This window comes from Micropterus salmoides, unplaced genomic scaffold (genome assembly GCF_014851395.1).
Source record: "Micropterus salmoides isolate LMB-PRFRI ecotype aquatic unplaced genomic scaffold, ASM1485139v1 Ms_hic_scaffold_10, whole genome shotgun sequence".
Classification (NCBI taxonomy): Eukaryota; Metazoa; Chordata; class Actinopteri; order Centrarchiformes; family Centrarchidae; genus Micropterus; species Micropterus salmoides.
The window spans coordinates 365679-387586 of NW_024040041.1; the positions used below are offsets into that span (position 1 = coordinate 365679).

The window sequence follows — 21908 nt, forward strand, 5'->3', positions numbered from 1 at the left end:
CAACTACAGGAAACAGGTTATTGCTACAAAAGGAGGGTCAATCATTATTAAATCTATGGGTTCACTTGCTTTTTCCACCCTGCACTGTGAATGTGCAATGGATACCTGTGTGTTCAATAAAAACATGACAACATATAATTGTTTGTGTGGTATTAGTTTAAGCAGACTGTTGCTGTGACTTACATGAAGATCAGATCACATTTTATAACCAATTTCTGTAGAAATTCAGGTAATTTCAAAAGGTTCACATACTTTTTCCTGTGATTGTATCATATCAGAGATATCATCGTATTATATATATATCATAGTGTTGCTGTGGTTAGAGGCACTGCCACATGTAGAAATGCCATTGCTTGTTTGGAAATATCATTGCCACTGAAGCAGGAAGTGACATGATGGCAGGTAAAGATCACTGCTGCAGATACAAATGTCATAAGTGCTGCTTACACAACAATTATTGGCTGTGGAGAAACTGGATGTCTGTCTGCAGTAAGAAGTGAGGGTGGCATCTTGGGATATATGGTAGTTTGGAGCTGTTATAGTCATTGAACACTTTGTGGCACCTATATATATGCTTTGCCAAAAATGAGATCACAATTTGTACACAGTAGCAACTAAGAAGTAAATGATAATACCACTGATGTTAAACTGTTGCCTTACCTTCAATGATTCCCCACTTTGTTTTACGGCCAAGTACCTTGTTTCCATTCACCTGGTGCTCCTTGTCTGTTCCCACCACAGCAAAGGGAATGCTTTCCTGGACACACAGTATGAGCATGTCTCAGTCACGCTGCTTTCGATTCATACATTATAACAGATCTACAGTATCAGAGGACTGTGAATACATTATTGCAGATGCTTATCTCTGCAAAGTAAAAACAATTATGTAAGGGTTGCATCATATGAGATCATAGTTTTCTGACTATGGGTGTGACATTCAGTATGTAAAGTATTTTTCCTGAATTTTGGGCATAATCTGATTATATAAATGTCTTTGTAAACAAAAAGAGTTTCCATTTCAAGTTTTAGATCAGGAATTATGAGTCACCTATATTATATATTGACATTGTTCCCCCCCTCCCACTCGTTGTGTGCATTGTGTATGTACCTTGTTGCTTCCAAACTGAAATAATTAAGGTCTGGAACCTAGATGTAGACACAAGGTCTCTCTATAATAGAGGGCCAGAAGATAAGCTAGTGAACTTCAATGAGCAGTATGAACCTAAACAAAGTCCAAACCGAATACATTGACAAAAAACCACAACTTAGATGTGATTGTATCTGATCTTTTGCTCGTCATGTCTTCACAAAGTTTTACACAATCTATATCTAGTATAGTGAAGAGTAATAGAAGACAGTGTCAATTCTTGCTGTGACCATGACAGGAATTGAGAAGTTACCCTGATCCTGTCTTTGAGGATGCGTTCCTCTGGATCCTCGTCATATTCTTTCTGGGGGTAAACACAAATCCCATTGGCTGCCAAGTCTTGCCTTATCTGTCCAAGGATCAAAGGTTAAACAGGTACAACGTGTCAGGTAAATTTTCTTTACAGGCAGGAAATGTGAGGGTATCAGGTGGTGTAGTGAGGGTTTACTCAAACAAAAAACTGATTTTGCTCATGCTGCACAATCAGAACATCCTCCGGAGGAAAAGAAAGTGATAAAGAAAACAAGTTTAGTTGTGCATGTGGATGTGTGTTTCATCACCCTCTCTTTGAACTCCTGTCTTTCCTCAATGGTGAGTGTGTCGGCTTTGGCGATGACAGGTACAATGCTCACTATCTTCCCCAACCTCTTCATGAACTCAACATCAATGGGACGTAACCTGTAAACAAATACCTCTTTTAACTTTTCGGAGCACTGATGAGCAATGAATGCCTTTGATGAGATGATTTGTCCTCTAGTGCCACCATAAGGTTTTGTGTTAAATGTCTCTACAACTACCACTGTGCCTAAGCCCCACAGAGCTTAGAGAGTTACACCCATAGGTGTAGCTCTGCCACTTTTTTGTCCAAGTGAAAAAAGCCTCTGTAGGAATTAATGAACGTAAATGCAATGATTGTTGGCGGTAGTTTCCTATGCAGTAATGACATGTGGCGAAAACTTTTACCTGATCTGAATAGTGTAACAGTCAGCAGTCATGGTCACTTGTTCTAGCTCTAGTAATTGACAATGATGGTGGTGAGCACTAAACCCAAACTACAAGCTAAAGCAGCAGATAATATGATGTGCATCATGTGGGTCAAGCTTCTCAACCTCGTCTTTTGGGTGTTATTTCACTAATTTTAAGATCTCTACAGCTCACCAGCCAATGTCTTTTGTTTCAGCTTATCTGTCTGCACATCTACAACACTTGGTGTAATGTTACAGTGGGTTTGCCGTTAATCGGAAGGTCGGCGGTTCAATCCCTGGCTCCCCCTGGTGTCCTTGGGCAAGATACCGGCTATTCCGCTAGTGTATGAATGTGTGTGAATGTTAGTTTCCGTTTGAGCACAAAGGCTCAGTATATGAATGTGTATGACTGGTGAATGCAGATGTAGTGTAAAAGCGCTTTGAGTGGTCGAAAAGACTAGAAAGGCGCTATACAAGTACGGAGCATTTACATTTAGACTCAAACTGGAAGTAAACATATTGACAGAAAAATTTTAAGGGATAGTCCAGTGAAATGTGTGAAATGCTCTAATTATGAATATACATGGTTAGTGAATTAAATATGTGACTTTAAAATCCGCCATCAATCCATGTGATGCTGAACCTGGCAGTGAATGAGTACTGACCTGTGTCCAGTGGGAGGGAGGAAGTAGATGCAGCAGTGGACTCTGCTGTCGAGAATTCTCCTCTTGCGGCTGACATGCAGCTCCTCTCTCAGGTATTTCTCATACTGTTCGTTGATGTATGTTATTATAGGCTCCCAGCTGTGGAGAGGAGCAGCAGAGAAGAGCTGCTCAATGACTTTAATATTCTGGTCATTTAAGGATAAGGTTGGCATTTAATCTTTATATTCCTGAATTCCCTAAATAGTTTTTTTTACTAGTTTACTTGTTAGTAGGATCAATTCATTGGCTTAGATCTTTTCATAGAGTTACTGTTGATATAAAGACAAATGTATATAAAAATACATTGCACTGCTGGTTCACATCTGATGTAGTATCCTAGCAATTTTATTTATTTCCAAAGAGACCATGCATGTCAGATTAAATTGTGAGTAAATTATTGTAAAATATGCACAAGCCATCTCATATAAATTTGATGTACATTTCATACAGTGCTCACAATGCAGTGCAGTCAGAAAGTATTAGGACAGAGTCAAGATTTTCATTCTGTACTCCTTCACATTGAATTTAAAATGGTAACTCAGAAAAAGTTTACAAAAAAGTGCTCACTTTTAGCTTTAGGTTGTTTGAGATATTTACATCCATACTAGGTGAAAATAATAATACTCACATGCGTGGTTCCTTTAGTTGAGGACAGATAGGACAATAATCAATAACATACAGACAAAACAACCCACAGCTGTCTCATTGAGTATATTACAGCAAACATAAAAAATTATGACTTTTCTGGGTTTCTGGAGGACAGAACCAACAAAACGCTCTCAAATGTCTCACTCTCCTAATTCTTTCTTTCATAAAGATAAGACTTATATAATAATATGTGTTTGAGTTATCTCACTTTGCATGTACTCGAAAACCCTCTGAGAGGCAAAAAGCTTCTTTTGGACACAAAAACCCGACAGACCCTTCTGTATCTGACAGTGGTGACCCATTGTTAGAGAGGCGAGTTTGTGACCGGGAGGGTGCCGGTCCAATCCCTGGAAAGTAAGTAAAACAAGCAGTACTTTCCCTCCCTCATTTACCACCACTGAGGTGCCCTTGACCAAGGCCCATAACTCCAACTGCTCATTGTACTAGGCAGCTTCCAGGTGTGAATGTGTAACGATGTATTTGTGATCAGGGTCTTCTTGCAAAGAGGTTGCTGTCAGTGAAGCTCCCTGAATAAATAAAATAAAAAATAAAATAAAATCTGCATGCTCTCTCAGACTGCTGTGATTACTAGGTGCATAATAACTATAAATGTCTTTTATGACTGGGTTTCTTCTTCTAAAGACTATATTTCCCATTAACTCTGTTGCTTTCTGGTTTGGATTACAATAACTGAAATCACTTATACTTATACTTTTGTAGCCAGTATGGAAAGCACCATCTTCTTCTCTGCCTCTACCCTCCAGCCACTCACCAGTTCTCGTTGTTGATCTGGTCTCCAAATCCTGGAGTGTCGATCACTGTCAGCTTCATCTTCACTCCCTTCTCCTCAATCACTACACAGAGAAGGACGGGGGGAGTGTTACACACATGCCAATGCTTTATGCTTCGTCAATCAGAAAATGAAATCACAGAATCAGAATCAGATTTATTACCAGGTATGTGTACACATACAATGAATTTGACTCTGGATTGTGCATTGCTTATGATGTGCTTAGTTATACAATAATACAATAATAATAAAATCAAACACAGGCTACAATATAGAGAACACAATATACACACTATAAACAAAAGCAATATATAGACAGAGATGAGCAGAGTGTAAAGGATGCAGGGGTGAATTATTATTACCATTATTGTTATTATTATTATTATTATTAGGTACATGTCAGAGGTGGATGTCATATACAGGTACACAGACACATAAATGCATATATGTACACATGAACACAGTGCGATGGAGCACAGTGGAAAGGATGCTGGAATAAATAAGTATTATGTGCAGATGTTATGTACTTGAGGTAGGTGGAATTGGTATACAGTTTGGACAATGTACAATATGAGAATATGAACTGTATGAAGAAATAGAGAATGATGAATAAATAATAAGTGGAAACCAGTAAACAGGTGGCTGATTAGAGACAGAGTTACTGGGTTATTGCACAGGAATTGTTCCTGACACTGTGTGTCAGAGTCAGCTGTTCATCAGAGTGATGGCTTATGAGAAGAAACTGTTCCTGAGTCTGTTGGTTTTGGTGTACAGTGCTCTGTAGGGCCTACGGCGACTATAGAAAAGTCCTGAATGGAGGGCAGGTTGGCACTGATTATCTTTTCTGCAGTCCTGACTGTCCGTTGTAGTCTGCACCTGTCCTTTTTGGTGGCAGATCCAAACCGGACAGTGATGGACGTGCAGAGGACAGACGGATGATGGCTGTGTAGAAGTGGATCAGCAGCTCGTTGGGCAGGTTAAGCTTCCTGAGCTGGCGCAGGTAGTACATCCTCTACTGGGCCTTCTTGATGATGCAGGTGCAGTCGTTCGTGTAGAGGGAGAAGAGCAGTGGGGAAAGCACACACCCCTGGGGGGCGCCAGTGCTAACAGTCCTAATAGTCCGGGTGGTGGATGTGATTATATATATATATATATATATATAATTTACTTTCTATAGGAGTCACGTGACACGGTTGGTTAAGATGATTACTGATCGATCCTTGATCCTGGCTGGGATGACAATGTGCAGCCACCGGAGATAGATCGTGCACACAGGTTAGTTTCCTGTGTTGAGCTGACAGAGAGCTCTGTAAGTGAAAAACTGGTTACAGTTATAGAATCCCTTATAGCTATGCAGTTTTATAAGCAGCCTGGAGTAAGGAGAGAGATGGTCCACGCTGCCGGTAGAAAACATTTATACTAAGGACACAACTTGTAACAACATTTTAAACAACTGGTTTGAGAAGGAGGCGCATTGGCACAAGCAAACAAACAAGATCAATGGCATTTTGGGGTACGGAGAGTACACCCTGGCTGTTACACTTGCAGTTTCAAATTGCTACCATCAAAGAAGAAAACGCAAAGAAACACCTTGTAAGAAATCAACAAACAATGCCATGATAATATGCCTTTGCCTACTTTTGTCGTGCGACATCCACCGGTGTCCTGGTCCAACCGGCCCAAACAACACAGAGCAAACCTTCTTGATGCGCCTACCTGTGGCTCCGGTGCATCTCCAGCGGCGGTGCTCCCGGGTAGTGTCTCCAGGGATCCAGCGTTGGCTCAGGTGGCTCAGGTGAATACCTGCGTCGAGCTGAGATGGACTGGTGAGGTTAGCGCCTGCGCGGATGGTGGGCTGGATCTTAGGCGTGATTCACCGTGGAGGCAGCGGTTCACGTCCGCGGAGAGTACATCAGCCATCAGAGAGTACATCACCATTGTCAACACTGAACTTGGTGGTTCTTCTGTTCCGCTTTAGTCCAGACGGTCCGGGGTTTCGCCGTGGTTCGTCAGGTGGACATCCTGCAGCGACGAGAACGGCTCCCGCGTGTGAGCGACATGGCGGGGGGACCCAGCGGCGAAAGTCTTCACAAAGCCGGCGTGGCGAGCACCGCTAACACACTGTAAACAACGCACGCATAATCTGGGATCAAAAGGTCTCTTTGGCGGACATCTAAATATTCGAAGCTTAAAATCAAAAAGCAATCAAATTATCCACATGTTGACTGAATCAAATCTGGATTATTTCTGCCTATCCGAAACTTGGCTGCATAAAAATTCCCCTACTGCTGTGCTTTTAGTTCTGGGGTACGTCTCCTACAGGAGAAATAGAGCTGACGCCAAAGGGGGAGGGGTAATGATCTATGTGAGAGATAACATACAGTGCAGTGAAATCCAGTGGAAAACCCCAATTGATTTAGAATGTGTTGGGTTAAATCTATCTCTTGCACCTCAGATGTCTTTGACATTAATAGTCTTATATCGACCACCATCTGCTAACATAGACTTTTACGATAAGTTCAAGGAAAAGTTAAAGCAGTGTGATTTTAAAAAGGAGGTTATAGTGATGGGCGATTTTAATCTACACTGGGACGATAACAGTACAAGAAAAAACTGCAGCAAATTATGGATGGATTTAATCTTGTACAGATGCTTAAAGGACGTTGAAGTCTCCCAGCAGAACTATGGAGTCCCCTATAGGAGCCCCACACAGAACTCCATTCAGGGTCTCCAAGAAGGCTGAATAGTCTGAACTTCTTTTTGGTGCATATGCACAAACAACAGTCAGAGATTTCCCCCCCACTACCCGAAGGCGTAGGGAGGCCACGTTGCTTTTTCCAGCTGTGCCCGGCCGGGCTCCGTGGCAAACCCGGCCACCAGGCGCTCGCCGGCAAGCCCTCCCTCTGGGCCTGGCTCCAGACGGGTGCCCCGGGCTTCCTCCGGGCAGGGTCTCTCCTCTTCCTCGTTTTTTCACCAGGTGTCTTTATGAACCATTCTCAGTCTGGCCCCTCACCTGGAACCACTTTGCCTTGGGAGACCCTACCAGGAGCACTAGGCTCCAGACAACACAGCCTCCAGGCTCACCGGGGCACGCAAACCTCTCCACCACAATAAGGTGATGGTTCCCGGAAAGGTTGGGGGAAATACAAGGTCAAATGACTATTCTAACAAATATCTATGCTCCAAATGGAGATGAACCACAGTTCTTCATTGACTCTGAGGCCAAATTGCTGCAGGCGGGAGATTATAATGCTATTATTGATGGGGATTTTAATTTGGTAATGGAGTCTATCCTTGATCGTAGCAGTAATATCCCTATTAGAGTTTCTAAGGCATTGTAGGCACTGAGACGTCTGACTGAGGCTTTGGGTTGTATAGATGTGTGGAGGATTCTAAATCCAAGAGTAAGAGATTACACCTTCTTTCCAGCTCCACACAAGACTTACTCCCGAAAAGATTTTTTTCTCATCTCAAAGAACCTCCTACAGTCTGTAATGTCTTATCGGGGCATTCTAGTTTTAGACCACACTTTAGTTAGCCTGGATCTAGTGCCCTTCAGTGACACCAAGTTCAGTGTGACTTCAGACCAAGATGGAGATTTAATTCATCTCTTCTACAGAAATCTGAGTTTATCAGTGGCGCTAAGAAACCAACTCAATATGTATATTGAGTTAAATGATGAGGGATTGTCACAACTTAACTTAAATACGAGTACAATTGTATACTGTCACAGAAAGTAGAGTTCTCGCTCTTCAGAATGAGGCAAAAATACTATGAATCAGTGGATATGTTAAGATATAATATGTTAAGAGAGTTCTATAGGAATCTTTATATGGCCACCTCTGAACATAGTGACGAGGATATGGAAACATTTTCCCAAAGATTTAATCTTCCTTGATTGTCTGAATCACAAAAGGAGGATCTTGACCTTCTGATAATCAGAAGAAATTACTGGGGTAATTAGAGGACTGCCAATTAGAAAGGCCTTGGGACGAGATGGCTTCACAGCTGAATTTTTGTAAATACTATTCCACTGAACTGACACCTAAATAAATTAATAAATAAAGAGTAATTTATCTGACGTTTTTACCAAAGTGACTTACAATTGCTATATATGTCAGAGGTCATACGCCTTTGGAGCAATTAGGGTTTGGGGTTGCCCCTAGACACCTCTACTACTTAATATATACAACAAAGCCCTGGTTAAGGGAGAGTTACCTTCTACTCTGTTAAAAGCTCTAATAACTCTTGTTCTTAAAAAGGATAAATATCTGAGGAATGGGGAGGGGGGGTGTATGGTGCGAGGAAGATAATGAGTTTGTGTTTGTAAGACAATAATTTTTAATCCAATTTAGGTTGATTCGGTAACATTTATCCGGATCAGTGTCCTTCAATCGCTGTCATCCTCAGCGTCATACGTGCATCCAGTTCATGTAGTGATTTTGACATTTCTTCTAATTTTATTGTCAGACCAGTGGTTACTCTCAGCAGCTCACCAGACTGCGCCCCGATGGTGTCAATCCTCCTCTGTGCTTCCACAAGCCAGCCTGAGATGTTACGAAACAGTTCACCATTCTGATCAGCCCTTTGATGTAAAACCTTCAGCTTTTTGTTCACCCCATTTAAGCACTCTTTAAGTTCCCCAGACAGCTTTTGGGTAAATTTGCTGGCGGCTGTCTTACCAATTTTACGATATATTAGGGAGATTCCAAGCCCAATAATCAGGAAGCCCACTAACAAAATTCCAATTTTCCATAAATCTTCAATGTCCTCCACAGATAAAACATCCAAGCAAACTGCTTGCCAGGTCTCCCACGAGTCGTGAGTGTAGCCTGCAGCGAATGTTCCACTGGGACAGTTCGGCTCACCCGGTGAAGCACGTCTCTGGGTGAAAATCTTGTCAATAGCGCTGAGTGACCAGTTGATTAATTTCCATTTTGGTGGTTTCAGAAGAACAGCAGGCAGGTGGTCAAAAGGGAAAAGTTTCCACACGACCAAAGTAGACAGAAAATAGGAGCAAGCCAAGATAAGGGGGAGAGTAGGAAAAGCACGACTGCTCTCTACAGTAGCAGGAAGTAGAAGAGGCAACAAAGCCAAGGCTCAGTACAGACAACTGGCTATCACCAAAATGGACTAGAGTATGCCAGGCATGCAGAGAGGCTTAAGTTGGTGACACATGTAGACACTGCTGACGCTGTGGGCAGGAAGGCCATCTTTCTCGTGGCTGCAGACAGAACAGATTCATGCAGGGTAACAGGAAGGGGCTGCTGAGCCGGGACCCACAGTTGCCCATCCACTTCCCAGGTCCCATGTTAGTGCTGTCTTCCTGCTACACTACATCACCTCCACAAGAACCACCAGGTGATCACACATATTTCCGCGCGTAGCTGATACTACCTGTTCCGTAGGCAGGTTATAGGATACGGAGGGAGAGGAGCAAGCTCATCAGACGTATCCTAAAAATAAACATTGTTCACGAGTTCCGTATCTCGAGTCCAAGTCGAGTCTGAAGTCTTTTGAGGACGAGTCTCAAGTCAAGTCTCAAGTCACTGTGTGTGCAACTTAAGTCGGACTCAAGTCCAGGTCTCAAACTCGAGTCCTCATCTCTGTTGGGAACAGAGCCTTTGGTTGCATTAGGTGTAAATGGGAGTGAAATCCCATATATTGGATAGATTGAAACAGAGTTTGATTTGGACTTTGACACTCTGCTAGTCCCCATGTTAGTATCCAGAGATACCAACATTACAGAACAACCTACCATTGGATTCAATGTGATTGAAGAAGTAGTTGGTAAGTTGGGCACACAGCAGCCAAAGCACGAAAAATTCAGAAGATCAGCAGAATGTTCTCAGTGTCAGCGAAAACAGCTAAATTAATGCTAAAGTTGCTACAGACACCAGATTCAAACCAAAGTGTGGGGAGAGCACAGAAAGGGAAGAGGGGAGTACGCCTGGCCACTGAACAGATAACAATCACATATGTTCGTGCACATGTTGGAGCCCAGTTTGCAGTGCAAAGTCTGTTATTTGTTCCAGATGTACCACAGATCCAGGATATACAGGACTCCCTGCATGGCAGCTCCCACTTTTCAGTTTTGGATCAAGGCAAAGCATATCACCAGCGGTTCCTAGACCCTGAAAGTCGCTCTCTCACAGCCTTTATATCACCTTGAGGCCTGTACCAGTGGAACCGCATAACATTTGGCCTCAGCTCAGCGCCAGCAGAGTTCCAAAGGAGTATGGGGGACTGTCTGAGGGGACTTTGTGATGTCAAAGCCTTTCATACTCCATTGTGATGGTTCATAAGAGGACTTGGGGCTGTGTTAGAAAAAAGCAGGCAAGATAAAAGTGATTGCATATGGTTCACGAACATTAACACCACATGAGAAAAATTATCATACGCATTCAAGAAAGCTGGAGTTTCTGGCTTTGAAATGGTCAATTTGTGAAAGGTTTCGGGACTATCTTCATTATGCCCCCCCATTTTGTTGTCTACATGGACAATAACACCCTCACCTATGTTCTCACAACAGCAAAACTGAACGCAACAGGTCATAGGTGGGTGGGTGAATTAGCCGACTTCCACTTCACGATCAGATACCGACCAGGCAAGAGGAATGCAGACTCCGATGGCCTATCCAGGCTACCTCTCAACATCGACAGCGGAGGTGAGACAGGATGCAATCAGGGCTACTGTGGAGAGTGCAATGTTGTAGAAGGATACTGTCAGGATACTGTTGAGACAGTGGAGCAAACTGCAGATGAATGAGGATGGAGTCCTATACAAGAGGGCCAATGGCAGAGATCAGCTGCTCCTCCCCAAAGAACAACAATGAAATCAGAGAATTGCATCAAGGAATGGGACATTTGGGAGCAGAAAGAACACTGGGGCAAATTAGAGATGGGTTCTGCTGGCCTCAAATGCAAAGTGATGTGGAGCACTTTGTGATGCATGCCTTCGAATGCCTGAAGAGGAAACGGCCAAGCAAGACAACCAGAGCCCCACTGACTTTCATCATACTACCTAGATGTATTTTTTTGCTGTTAGATCATGAACTTCCTACTTAAAGCTGGATATCGTTATTTTGAGAATTTTATTGGCTACACGAAGTGCCAGTCATTGTCCCTGCTTGCAACTGGCTCGGCCTACCCAGGAAATAATAGAGGTTGGTCCTTCCTTACAGCGCAGGTTCTCGTTGGCTGTTGAAGGCTGTGAAAGGGACATGTGAGCTCCTATTGGATCGGACTTGGTGTCACTCGAAAGGTCAGAGTTCAGCGGCTAATTTGAATACAAGCTATTCTAGTTGTTTACATTCAAATCGGAGTTATTTACGGTTATAATGACATACGAGCCACGTCTGCCGGCAAATATGAAACGATGCAGCAGCAGTCTCTGAGGATTTATTGATGGAATAATATGTTTTGTACTAAATATTTTTACTGGATTGGATCATTTGGACCTTTGACAACGTAACAAGACCGCTTTTGTTGGAATATAATCGATCGGTGGATTACTATGAGGCTTCATAGGTGAGTCGCGTCAATTTTGCTTGTACTGGTTGGTTTGACAGAAGCGCCGATTGTAACCGCTGTGGTGATTGTATCTTGAAATGGTTTGCATTGGTCGAATCACCAGGATTCTAGCTTTCAAATGGTGTGTCATATGAGTATGAAGTTAACATAGCAGCTGTGTGCAAATACCGAAATACCAGGACCTGACGGTGTCACGCTGTGTGCCTGCCTGCTTTGTTTAGTTTATTCTCAGTGTTATTTTAGTCTTTTCTGTATCTATTATTTAGTCTGTCTTAGGTTTCAGCTTTGTCTTTAGTTTTGGGTTCAGTATGGCCAGTGTTTTTTCCACTGCCTGCGTGATGGTGATCTGCTCTGTGTTAGCCAGTCCACTCTGTTTCCCTGTTGGTTATTTGTGATCTGTCTGCTTTTGTTCTGTGTTTTGAGTTTCAGTTAGATTCTTGCCTTGTGTTTTGCAACCTGTTAGTGTCTGTCTGTTTTCCCCTGCTGTCTCACTGCCTGCCTGTGTCTCGTTAGTCTCATCTCTGTCACCTGTGTTGCCCCTACCCTGCTCGTTAACCCTGTGTATATATGTTTGCTGTTTCTGTTCAGTCTCTGTCTGGTCATTGCAGTGTGTTGTGGTTGCTGTTTGTCTTGTCTGCCTGTTTCCAGCCTGTACTTCATTTGTTCTGTGGATTAAGGATCACACCCGTTGTAGATTTTCTGTTCGATTTTGGTTTACTTTGGACTCACACACCATTCACGTGTAAAAGTATGCTCACTTTTAGTTGCCTTAATAAATCATTGAACTGAACCTGTCAGCCTTGTGTCCTGCATTTGGGTCCTCCAACCTGTTCAACCACTCCCGCCTAACAGACGGCCCGGGGGCGGGCCGTTGGAATGTTAAGAGGTTAATTGGCTTCTTTATTTATTCACTATTGTAGTAATTACCTTATTTATTTATTGTCCATGTATAATATTCTATTCTATTCTGTCTGCTCTCATATCTCTATGCATTTCTGCCTCACTATGCAAATGAGGTGGGGCTGGGGATCAGGGATCAGTCAGATGACAGAGGTCAACTCTAAACTCATCACACATCAAGCCTTGCTACCCACACAGTCATAAGAGATGGCTTCCTTTAGTGAACTGAAGTGATTAGCAACTCTGTCTGTGGTGAGGCCGTATTTGGGCACAGCAGAACTTTCAGCTAAATGCTTTCAGCAGCTGGATCTGCTGACGTATTGCGGTAAGCGTGTTGACTCATTTCCGTTTCCGGTGCTTGTGTGTTGGTACCGTGTTGTGCTGCTCTCGCTAAATAACAGTTACATTTGTTTGATTACAGCGGCCAACTGTTCGCTAAACACTTATTCTTTACAGTAATTTTGCCTAAGCACTCACAGTTCTTTCCATCTTTTAGTGACTGCTGTTCAATCTCATAGTTGTTCTAAAGTTTTGGTAGCTGACGCTACAGTACTTTAGCTTAGCCGTTAGCGACTTTAGCTTAGCATCTAGCGATGGCTTCTCCTTCTCCCTCTCTCTCTCCTACTTTCTCCTGCTCGGTGTGTCAGATGTTCAGTTACTCCTCTGCCTCCTTTAGCGGTAATGGTACATGTAATAAGTGTAGTTTATTTATAGACATGGAGGCGAGGCTCAGTGATTTAGAAGTCCGGCTCCGCACCTTGGTAGATCAGTCTTTAGCTACTGTAGCTAGCCAGTCCCCGGTAGTCAGTGCGGAACGGCCTGAGTTAGCCTGTGGTAGCCGTCCCCGGCATCTCCTGTGCAGCCAGGAAAGTGGGTGGGGGGGGGGGGGCTGGGTGACTGTCCGAAGGAGGAATAGTCGTAAGCATTCAAAGTCCACCGGGCATCATCAACCTGTTCACGTTTCTAACAGATTTTCCCCACTCAGCGACACACCCGCTGAGAAACCAACTCTGATCATTGGCAGTTCCATTTTGAGAAACGTGAATTTAGCGAAGCCGGTGGCCATTGTTAAGTGCATCCCTGGGGCCAGAGCGGGCGACATTGAGTCTTATTTGAAACTGCTGGCTAAGGATAAACGTAAATACAGTAAGATTGTTATTCACGTCGGCGGTAATGACTCCCGGTTACACCAATCGGAGGTCACTAAGATTAATGTTGAGTCGGTGTGTACATATGCAAAAACAATGTCGGACACCGTAGTTTTCTCTGGACACCTGCCAAATCTGACCAGTGACGACATGTATAGCCGCATGTCGTCATTCCGCCGCTGGTTGTCGAGGTGGTGTCCAGCAAACGATGTGGGCTTTGTTGATCATTGGCAGACTTTCTGGGGAAGACCTGGTCTGATCCGGAGAGACGGCATCCATCCCACTTGGGAAGGAGCAGCTCTCATTTCTAGAAATCTGGCCAAGTTTATTAGTGGACCAAATCCATGACAACCCAGAGTTGAGACCAGGAGGCAGAGTCGCAGTTAACACACTTCTCTGCCCTTCTTTTTCAGCAGTTACCCACCCAAAACCCTACGCAGAGTCGCAGGCTAACACACTTCTCTGCTCCTCCATTTCAGGAGTTACTTAGTGAAAATCCTATAGTGACGGTGTCTGCCCCCCGACCATCGAAATTATTTAAAAAGGTAAACAGAAGAGGAGCTGTGCATAAAAACCTCATAAAAATTAAAACCACAAGAGCAATAGTGCAAACGAATAGGAGAGTTAAATGTGGACTCTTAAACATCAGATCTCTCTCTTCTAAAGGTGTACTAGTAAATGAACTAATATCAGATTATGATATTGATTTATTTGGTCTTACTGAAACCTGGCTGGGTGATGGAGAATATGTTAGCCTAAATGAATCCACCCCTCCCAGTCATATTAATACTCACATTCCTCGAGGCACAGGCCGAGGAGGTGGAGTTGCAGCTATCTTCGACTCTAGCCTACTAATCAGCTCTAAACCTAAACTATAACTCATTTGAAAGTCTTGTTCTTAGTCTTTCGCACCCAAGTTGGAAATCACTGCAACCAATTCTTTTTGTTATAGTGTACCGAGCACCTGGCCCGTATTCTGAATTCTTATCTGAATTTGCAGAGTTTTTGTCAACTTTAGTCCTTAAAACGGACAAAGTAATTATTGTAGGGGATTTTAATATTCATGTGGACGTTGAGAATGACAGCTTCAGTACTGCGTTTATCTCTTTGTTAGATTCCATCAGCTTCTCTCAGAGTGTTCATGAACCGACTCACTGTTTTAACCACACCCTCGACCTTGTTTTGGTGTATGGTATTGAAATTGAACATTTAGTGGTGTTCCCACAGAATCCCTCTTTATCCGACCACTGTTTGATAACTTTTGAGTTTGTATTGCTGAACTACTCGCCATTGGGCAAAAATTTTTAAACAAGATGTCTGTCTGATGGTGCTATAGCTAAATTTAAGGATGCGATTCCATCAGCTCTAAATACACTATCTAGTAACGGAGGACTCCTATGCTAATTTCAGTCCCTCCCAAATCGATCATCTTTTTGATAGTGCTGCAGGCTCGCTGTGAATGACACTTGACTCTGTAGCCCTTCTAAAAAAGAAAATACTAAAACAAAGACGGTTAGCTCCATGGTATAATACGGACACTTGCAAATTAAAGCAAGTATTGCGGAAACTTGAGAGGAATTGGCGTTCCACCAAACTGGAAAATTCTCATTTAATTTGGCAAGATAGTCCTAAAACTTATAGGAAGGCCCTCCGTAATGCCAGAGCAGCGTACTACTCGTCATTTATAGAGGAAAATAGGAACAACCCCAGGTTTCTTTTCAGCACTGTAGCCAGGCTGACAGAGTCACAGCTCTATTGAGCCAAGTACTCCCATAGCTCTCAGTAGTTACGATTTCATGAGCTTCTTTAATGATAAAATTCTAGCTATTAGAAACAAATTTCACCAAGACCTGCACTCAACTGGCACCGACTTATCTCTTAACTCAGGAACCTTAGAAACAACTGTAGAACCAGATACATGTTTAGACTGTTTTGCTTCCCTCAATCTTTACCAACTAACTTCAATAATTTCTTCATTTAAACCATCAACCTGCCTCTTAGACCCCATCCCGACTAGGCTGCTTAAAGATGTTTTACCCTTAGTCAGCACCTCTATACTAGATATGATCAATCTATCTCTATCAACAGGCTATGTACCACAGTACTTTAAAGTAGCTGTAATTAAACCTCTTCTGAAAAAGCCCAAACTTGATCCGGATGTTTTAGCCAACTATAGACGTATATTTAACCTTCCATTTCTCTCTAAGGTTCTGGAGAAAGCAGTTGCTAAACAGCTGTGTGACTTTCTACAGAGAAATAGTTTATTTGAGGATTTTCAGTCAGGATTTAGAGCTCATCATAGCACAGAGACAGCACTGGTGAAAATTACTAATGACCTCCTTATTGCATCAGACAAAGGACTTGTCTCTGTACTGGTTTTATTTGATCTTAGTGCTGCATTTAATACCATTGACCATCAGATCCTATTGCAGAGACTGGAATAATTCATTGGCATTAAAGGAACCGCTCTAAGCTGGTTTAAGTCCTATTTATCAGATCGATTTCAGTTTGTACATGTTAACGATGAGTCCTCCATGCACGCCAAAGTTACTCATGGAGTTCCTCAAGGATCTGTCCTTGGACCAATCCTGTTCACTTTATATATGCTTCCTTTAGGCAATATTATCAGGAAACATTCCATAAGCTTTCATTGTTATGCAGATGATACTCAGTTATATCTATCGATCAAGCCAGATGAAACTCATCAGTTAGCTAAACTTCAAATGTGCCTCCAGGATGTTAAAACCTTGATGACCTGTAATTTTCTCATGTTAAACTCAGATAAAACTGAAGTTATTGCTCTGGGGCCTAAGCACCTGGCTCTTTCTGGCTCTGGAGCTGTGGAGTCTGGATCTCTGGCTGCGGGTCACCTGCTGCCCCCGTGTTCCTGCTCGACACCCTCTGCTGCAACGACTATTGTTATAATCATTAACATTATTATCATTAACACTACTATAAATGTCTGTACCATTTTTCGTTTGGTCTGTGGCAGCATCGCCTTTGCTGTCTGTACCTCTGTGTATTGTGTAGGCTCTCTCTCTCTCTCCCTCCTTCACCCCAACCGGTCGAGGCAGATGGCCGCCCACCCTGAGCCATGGTTCTGCTCGAGATTTCTGCCTCTTAAAAGGAAGTTTTTTCTTGCCTCTGTCTCCTAGTGCTTGCTCTTGGTGGGAACTGTTGGGCTTCTGTAAATAGCATCAGAGTACGGTCTAGACCTGCTCTCTTATGAAAAACGCTGTGAGATAACTGTTGTTGCAATTTGGCGCTATATAAATAAAAATTACTTTTCGTGTAGACGCTCTGATAGACCGTGTTTCAGTTTGCGCACAGAACAGCGGTAAAGGGAGCCGTTGTTTGTGAGAAGCATTCGGTAGGCTAGTAGCAGCTAAATCTGGAGTGCACACATATTCGAGTCTGTATGGTAAATTTAGTTTTAATGGAGCAGAGCGAGCTGACGGGCAGGGTTAGACTTTGTTCTGTCAGTTTTGCAGTCTGAGAGTCTTATCTGAAGAGAGGCTATCAAATCTCAATAGTATGTGATGCAAGCACAGAACCTAATTTATCAAATTACATCGGACTTTGTGACATGTGGTTTTGTGCTAATTTCACAATGTCCGGTTTTCAAAATAAGGTGTTAACACAACGTATATACAATATGAAAATAAGATTAATTGGATTATATTCACAGGAAGGATAAAACCTATTACATGTGTCTACTAGTACACTGAAATACCTTACTTTCTGATAGGAAGTCTTTGTGAGGTGCTATAAAACACATTTCTCCTTACATTCTGATTTTGAGTTGCGGACAACTAGGACCACATGAATTAAAAAATGAAACATTTCACTGCCCAAGTCAGCTATAACACAGGGATTGTTAATTAGGCTACATACTGTACAGTATTTTTGGACAGACATCCTGGAGTTCATTGACAGTCTACAATGAATGAACATTCCATAGTGATCAACAGATGGTTTACCATTTATCAGTTCACCCTCTAAGACACTTTTGGATGTAAAAGCAACTACTTTAACATTAATGAGAACTAAACTGACTCTCAATCATCTGATTCAGCTGTCACATTTTGTTTAGATACAGCTAATCAGAATAAAGAGCAGTGGCTCTGGGCTGAAAATGTGCTATTATTAAAATGATTAGACATAAAAGAACAGTAGCCTACATTAAATCATTTCGACTGTTAAAGTGCAGTAAAGTTAACTTTAAATTGACTCTATTACCACACATAAAACATGGCTTTATAGCAATCACGTTTAACTAAAGCATAAAATTCTTAATGAAGATGAGTTTATATGTTAGTCTCCATTACTAGCTTGAGCTTTAGCCTATATGACATTTAACACTACACTAATTCAACACTACACTAGCCTAGCGGCTAGCACACTTTTTGTCTCCTCGTGGCTTATCAAATTACATGTAGTATTCACCGCTGGTTAAGTCACTGATTCTCCTTACACAACACCTCGGTTGAATTTTCACCCTGAATGGCGTCTTTGTTGAAACAGCAGCTGATAGTAGCAACGAGCTGCTCTGTGTAGAGCATTTACCATAAAGACTCGAATACGAGTGCACTCCAGATTAAGCTGTGGCTAGCTGACCTTGTGGTTCTCACAAACAGCAGCTCTTTCGCGTAGTTTTGTCTGTGTAAGTTGCTAAATGAAAACTCTGTAGGTCAGAGCGTCCCCGTGGAGAAAGAAAGAAGTGACTGGTACTATTATCTTCGTTCATTATAACAAAGTCGAATAAATAAAGAAGCTAATTAAAAGAGATATGTACATTTATGTCTCATTGTATAATTTAATTACTGCCTTAATTTATTTATCTACAGCATCAGTCCTTGATAATAAACAGCCAGAATGAAGAAATAAGAAATTTTCTTAACCATGTTTACTGAAAACATGAGCAGATTCAGTGAGTGTTTTTGTTGATTATCTTCCATTCTGTCTCAGTTAAACAGCTCTCTACACACAACAGTTTCGTACTCTCTCTCACACGGTGGAAGTTTTGTCTAATGGAATTGGGACAAGTATAATATTGTGTGCTAACAGTGGCATATTACAATGGGATTCACCTATTTAGGTATAGTATTCCTTTCTTACAATCTTATGATCATCAGTTTTGGTAAACTGATGGTAAATGTGGTAAATGTAAAAATGTTCTGTAAAGTGAGAGGTGTGACTGGGAAGACGGAAGGGGCAAAAAACGATAATTGTCTTTTACAAATTCATGAGAGTAACCATAAATTGCACAAAATATAGCAGAATGACCATTTAGTTTTTAATGGAGAGCTAAATCTCACCTTTGGTTCACTTGGGATAACACATTTAAATAAAAACAGATCTAAAATACAGTTTCGTTCTGGTCTCTCAGTCTAGTTCTGTATGCTACACAATCATGGGGAAGACTGCTGACTTGACAGCTGTCCAAAAGATGACCATTGACACCTTGCACAAGGGGGGCAAGACCCAAAAGGTCATTGCTAAAGATGCTGGCTGTTCACAGAGCTCTGTGTCCAAGCACATTAATAGAGAGGCGAAGGGAAGGAAAAGATGTGGTAGAAAAAAGTGTACAAGCAATAGGGATTGTGAAACAAAACCCATTCATGAAAGATGTGTTTTGGTGTGTCTGGTTCACCGTCTTACCCTGGTAACTTTTGTGTGGTGTGTACCGTCTGTACCAAAGACCATTCATTCTCTGTTGGTGTATGATCATCAGGAGCTACTTCGCCTTTTTAAGGAGGTCTGGACCACTATAGGGCCAAGTGTCCAAAAAATTACTACTTCAGGAATTGTCCCAGCTTATTGCAAAGAAGCAACTCTAATTACAATTTTAGCTAAATACAGACCGATATCAAAACTTCCTTTTATTTCTAAAATCCTAGAAAAAACTGTATTTGCACAACTACAATACTTTTTAGATACAAATGGTATTTTAGAAAATTTTCAGTCTGGTTTTAAAGCTTTTCATAGTACCGAGACTGCACTTTCAAGAGTTTTTAATGATCTTTTACTAACTACAGACCGTGGTGACTTTCTTGTGCTTTTAGACCTTACTGCTGCTTTTGATACAACTGATCACGCCATTCTCATCTCTCGCCTCGAGCACTGTGTGGGCATCCAAGATATTGTCCTGCAGTGGTTCAGATCGTATTTATCTGAGCAATGTTTTTATGTAAAACTTGGTGACTTCACGTCATCTACCGCTCCCCTTCTCTGTGGAGTTCCTCAGGGCTCAGTTCTTGGACCACTATTGTTCTCCTTATACCTTCTCTCTTGGAAACTTTTTTAAAAATATGGTATTTCCTACCACTTTTATGCGGACGACTCGCAAATCTACTTGCCACTGAGAAGAAATGCAAACAGTTCCCTGACTCCTCTACTTGAATGTCTCGAGGAGATTAAGGCCTGGATGTCTTTTAATTTTTTTAATTTAAATGAAGACAAAACTGAGGTCATTGTTTTGAACCCAGCCGGGTTTGTGACTCCACTCCCATAAATCTTGGTTCCCTGGCAGCAATATGTGAAGCCAGTAGTCACCAATTTAGGCATCAAAATTGACAGTGATTTTAAACTTGATAAATGTAAATGCAAATGTAAATGCTCTGTACTTGTATAGCGCCTTCCTAGTCTTTTCGACCACTCAAAGCGCTTTTACACTACATCTGCATTCACCAGTCACACACATTCATACACTGAGCCTAAGTGCTCAAACGGAAACTAACATTCACACTCACTCATACACTGGCGGAATAGTCGCCAGGGGCAAATCGGGGTTCAGTATCTTGCCCAAGGACACTTCGACACGCAACCAGGGGGAGCCAGGGATCGAACCGCCGACCTTCCGATTAACAGCCAACCCGCTCTACAGAGCCACAGCCGCCCCTAAGCAGATAAACACTGTGGTTAAATCCAGTTTTTTATCATTTGAGGCTTTTATCTAAAATTAAACCTGTTTTATCTTTTGATCTTCTTGAGCATGTGATTCATGCTTTTATCTCGACCCGTTTGGACTACTGTAATGCACTTTAAATCGGTGTAAACCAAACCTCCCTCTCACACCTGCAGTTAGTCCAAAATGCATCTGCTCGTCTTTTAACAGGAACCCGGAAACACATACATTTTAGAATACATTTTAAGATTTTAATTTTTGTTTTTAAGTCACTTAATGGGTTGGCACCTCAGTACATCTCTGAGCTCCTGCACGCTTACATCCCGCCAAGGTCACTGAGGTCTGCTGATCAGCTGCGGCTGAACGTGCCCAGGACCAGGCTGAAAACCAGGGGCGATCACTCTTTTTCAGCAGTTGCCCCCAAACTGTGGAAAGACTTACCTCCTCACATTAAAGTGGCGCCCAACCTCCACACCTTTAAATCTGGTTTAAAAACATACTTTTATTCCTTGGCTTTTAATTCATCACGAGAGCTGCTCTGGTCTTCGTTGTTGCTGTCATTGTTGGTGTTATTTGTTTTGTTTTGTTTTTATTTATCATGAGCATATTCTATATAATCTCTGTAAAGCACTTTGGTAACCTTGTTGTTTTTTAAATTGTGCTATATAAATAAAGTGGATTGGATTGGATTCAAAAATGTGGGGGAGATTCACAAAGAGTGGACTGCATCTGGAGTCAGTGCTTCAAGAACCACCACGCACAGACGTATGCAAGACATGGGTTTCAGCTGTCGCATTCCTTGTGTCAAGCCACTTTTGAACAAGACACAGCGTCAGAAGCGTCTTGCCTGGGCTAAAGACAAAAAGGACTGGACTGCTGATGAGTGGTCCAAAGTTATGTTCTCTGATGAAAGTAAATTTTGCATTTCCTTTGGAAATCAAGGTCTCAGAATCTGGAGGAAGAGAGGAGAGGCAAAGAATCCACGTTGCTTGAAGTCAAGTGTAAAGTTTCCACAGTCAGTGATGGTTTGGGGTGCCATGTCATCTGCTGGTGTTGGTCCACTGTGTTTTCTGAGGTCCAAGGTCAACACAGCCGTCTACCAGGAAGTTTTAGAGCACTTCACGCTTCCTGCTGCTGACCAACAAGGAAGATGCGATACGCCAGACC

The 21908-nt window shown here is 42.2% G+C and overlaps 1 protein-coding gene across 4 annotated transcripts in view; it reads right to left on the reverse strand.

Moving 5' to 3' along the window:
• sept12 (septin 12) overlaps positions 1 to 21908 on the reverse strand; it is a 120003-nt gene that overhangs the window by 4921 nt on the left and 93174 nt on the right. For all 4 annotated transcript variants that reach the window (XM_038738967.1, XM_038738959.1, XM_038738976.1 and 1 more), the window contains 5 exons: positions 4237 to 4318; positions 2778 to 2915; positions 1708 to 1825; positions 1401 to 1496; positions 661 to 757 (listed from right to left, as the gene is read on the reverse strand). In XM_038738967.1, the coding sequence (XP_038594895.1) occupies positions 661 to 757; positions 1401 to 1496; positions 1708 to 1825; positions 2778 to 2915; positions 4237 to 4318 (531 nt within the window). The remainder of the gene's footprint in view (positions 1 to 660; positions 758 to 1400; positions 1497 to 1707; positions 1826 to 2777; positions 2916 to 4236; positions 4319 to 21908) is intronic.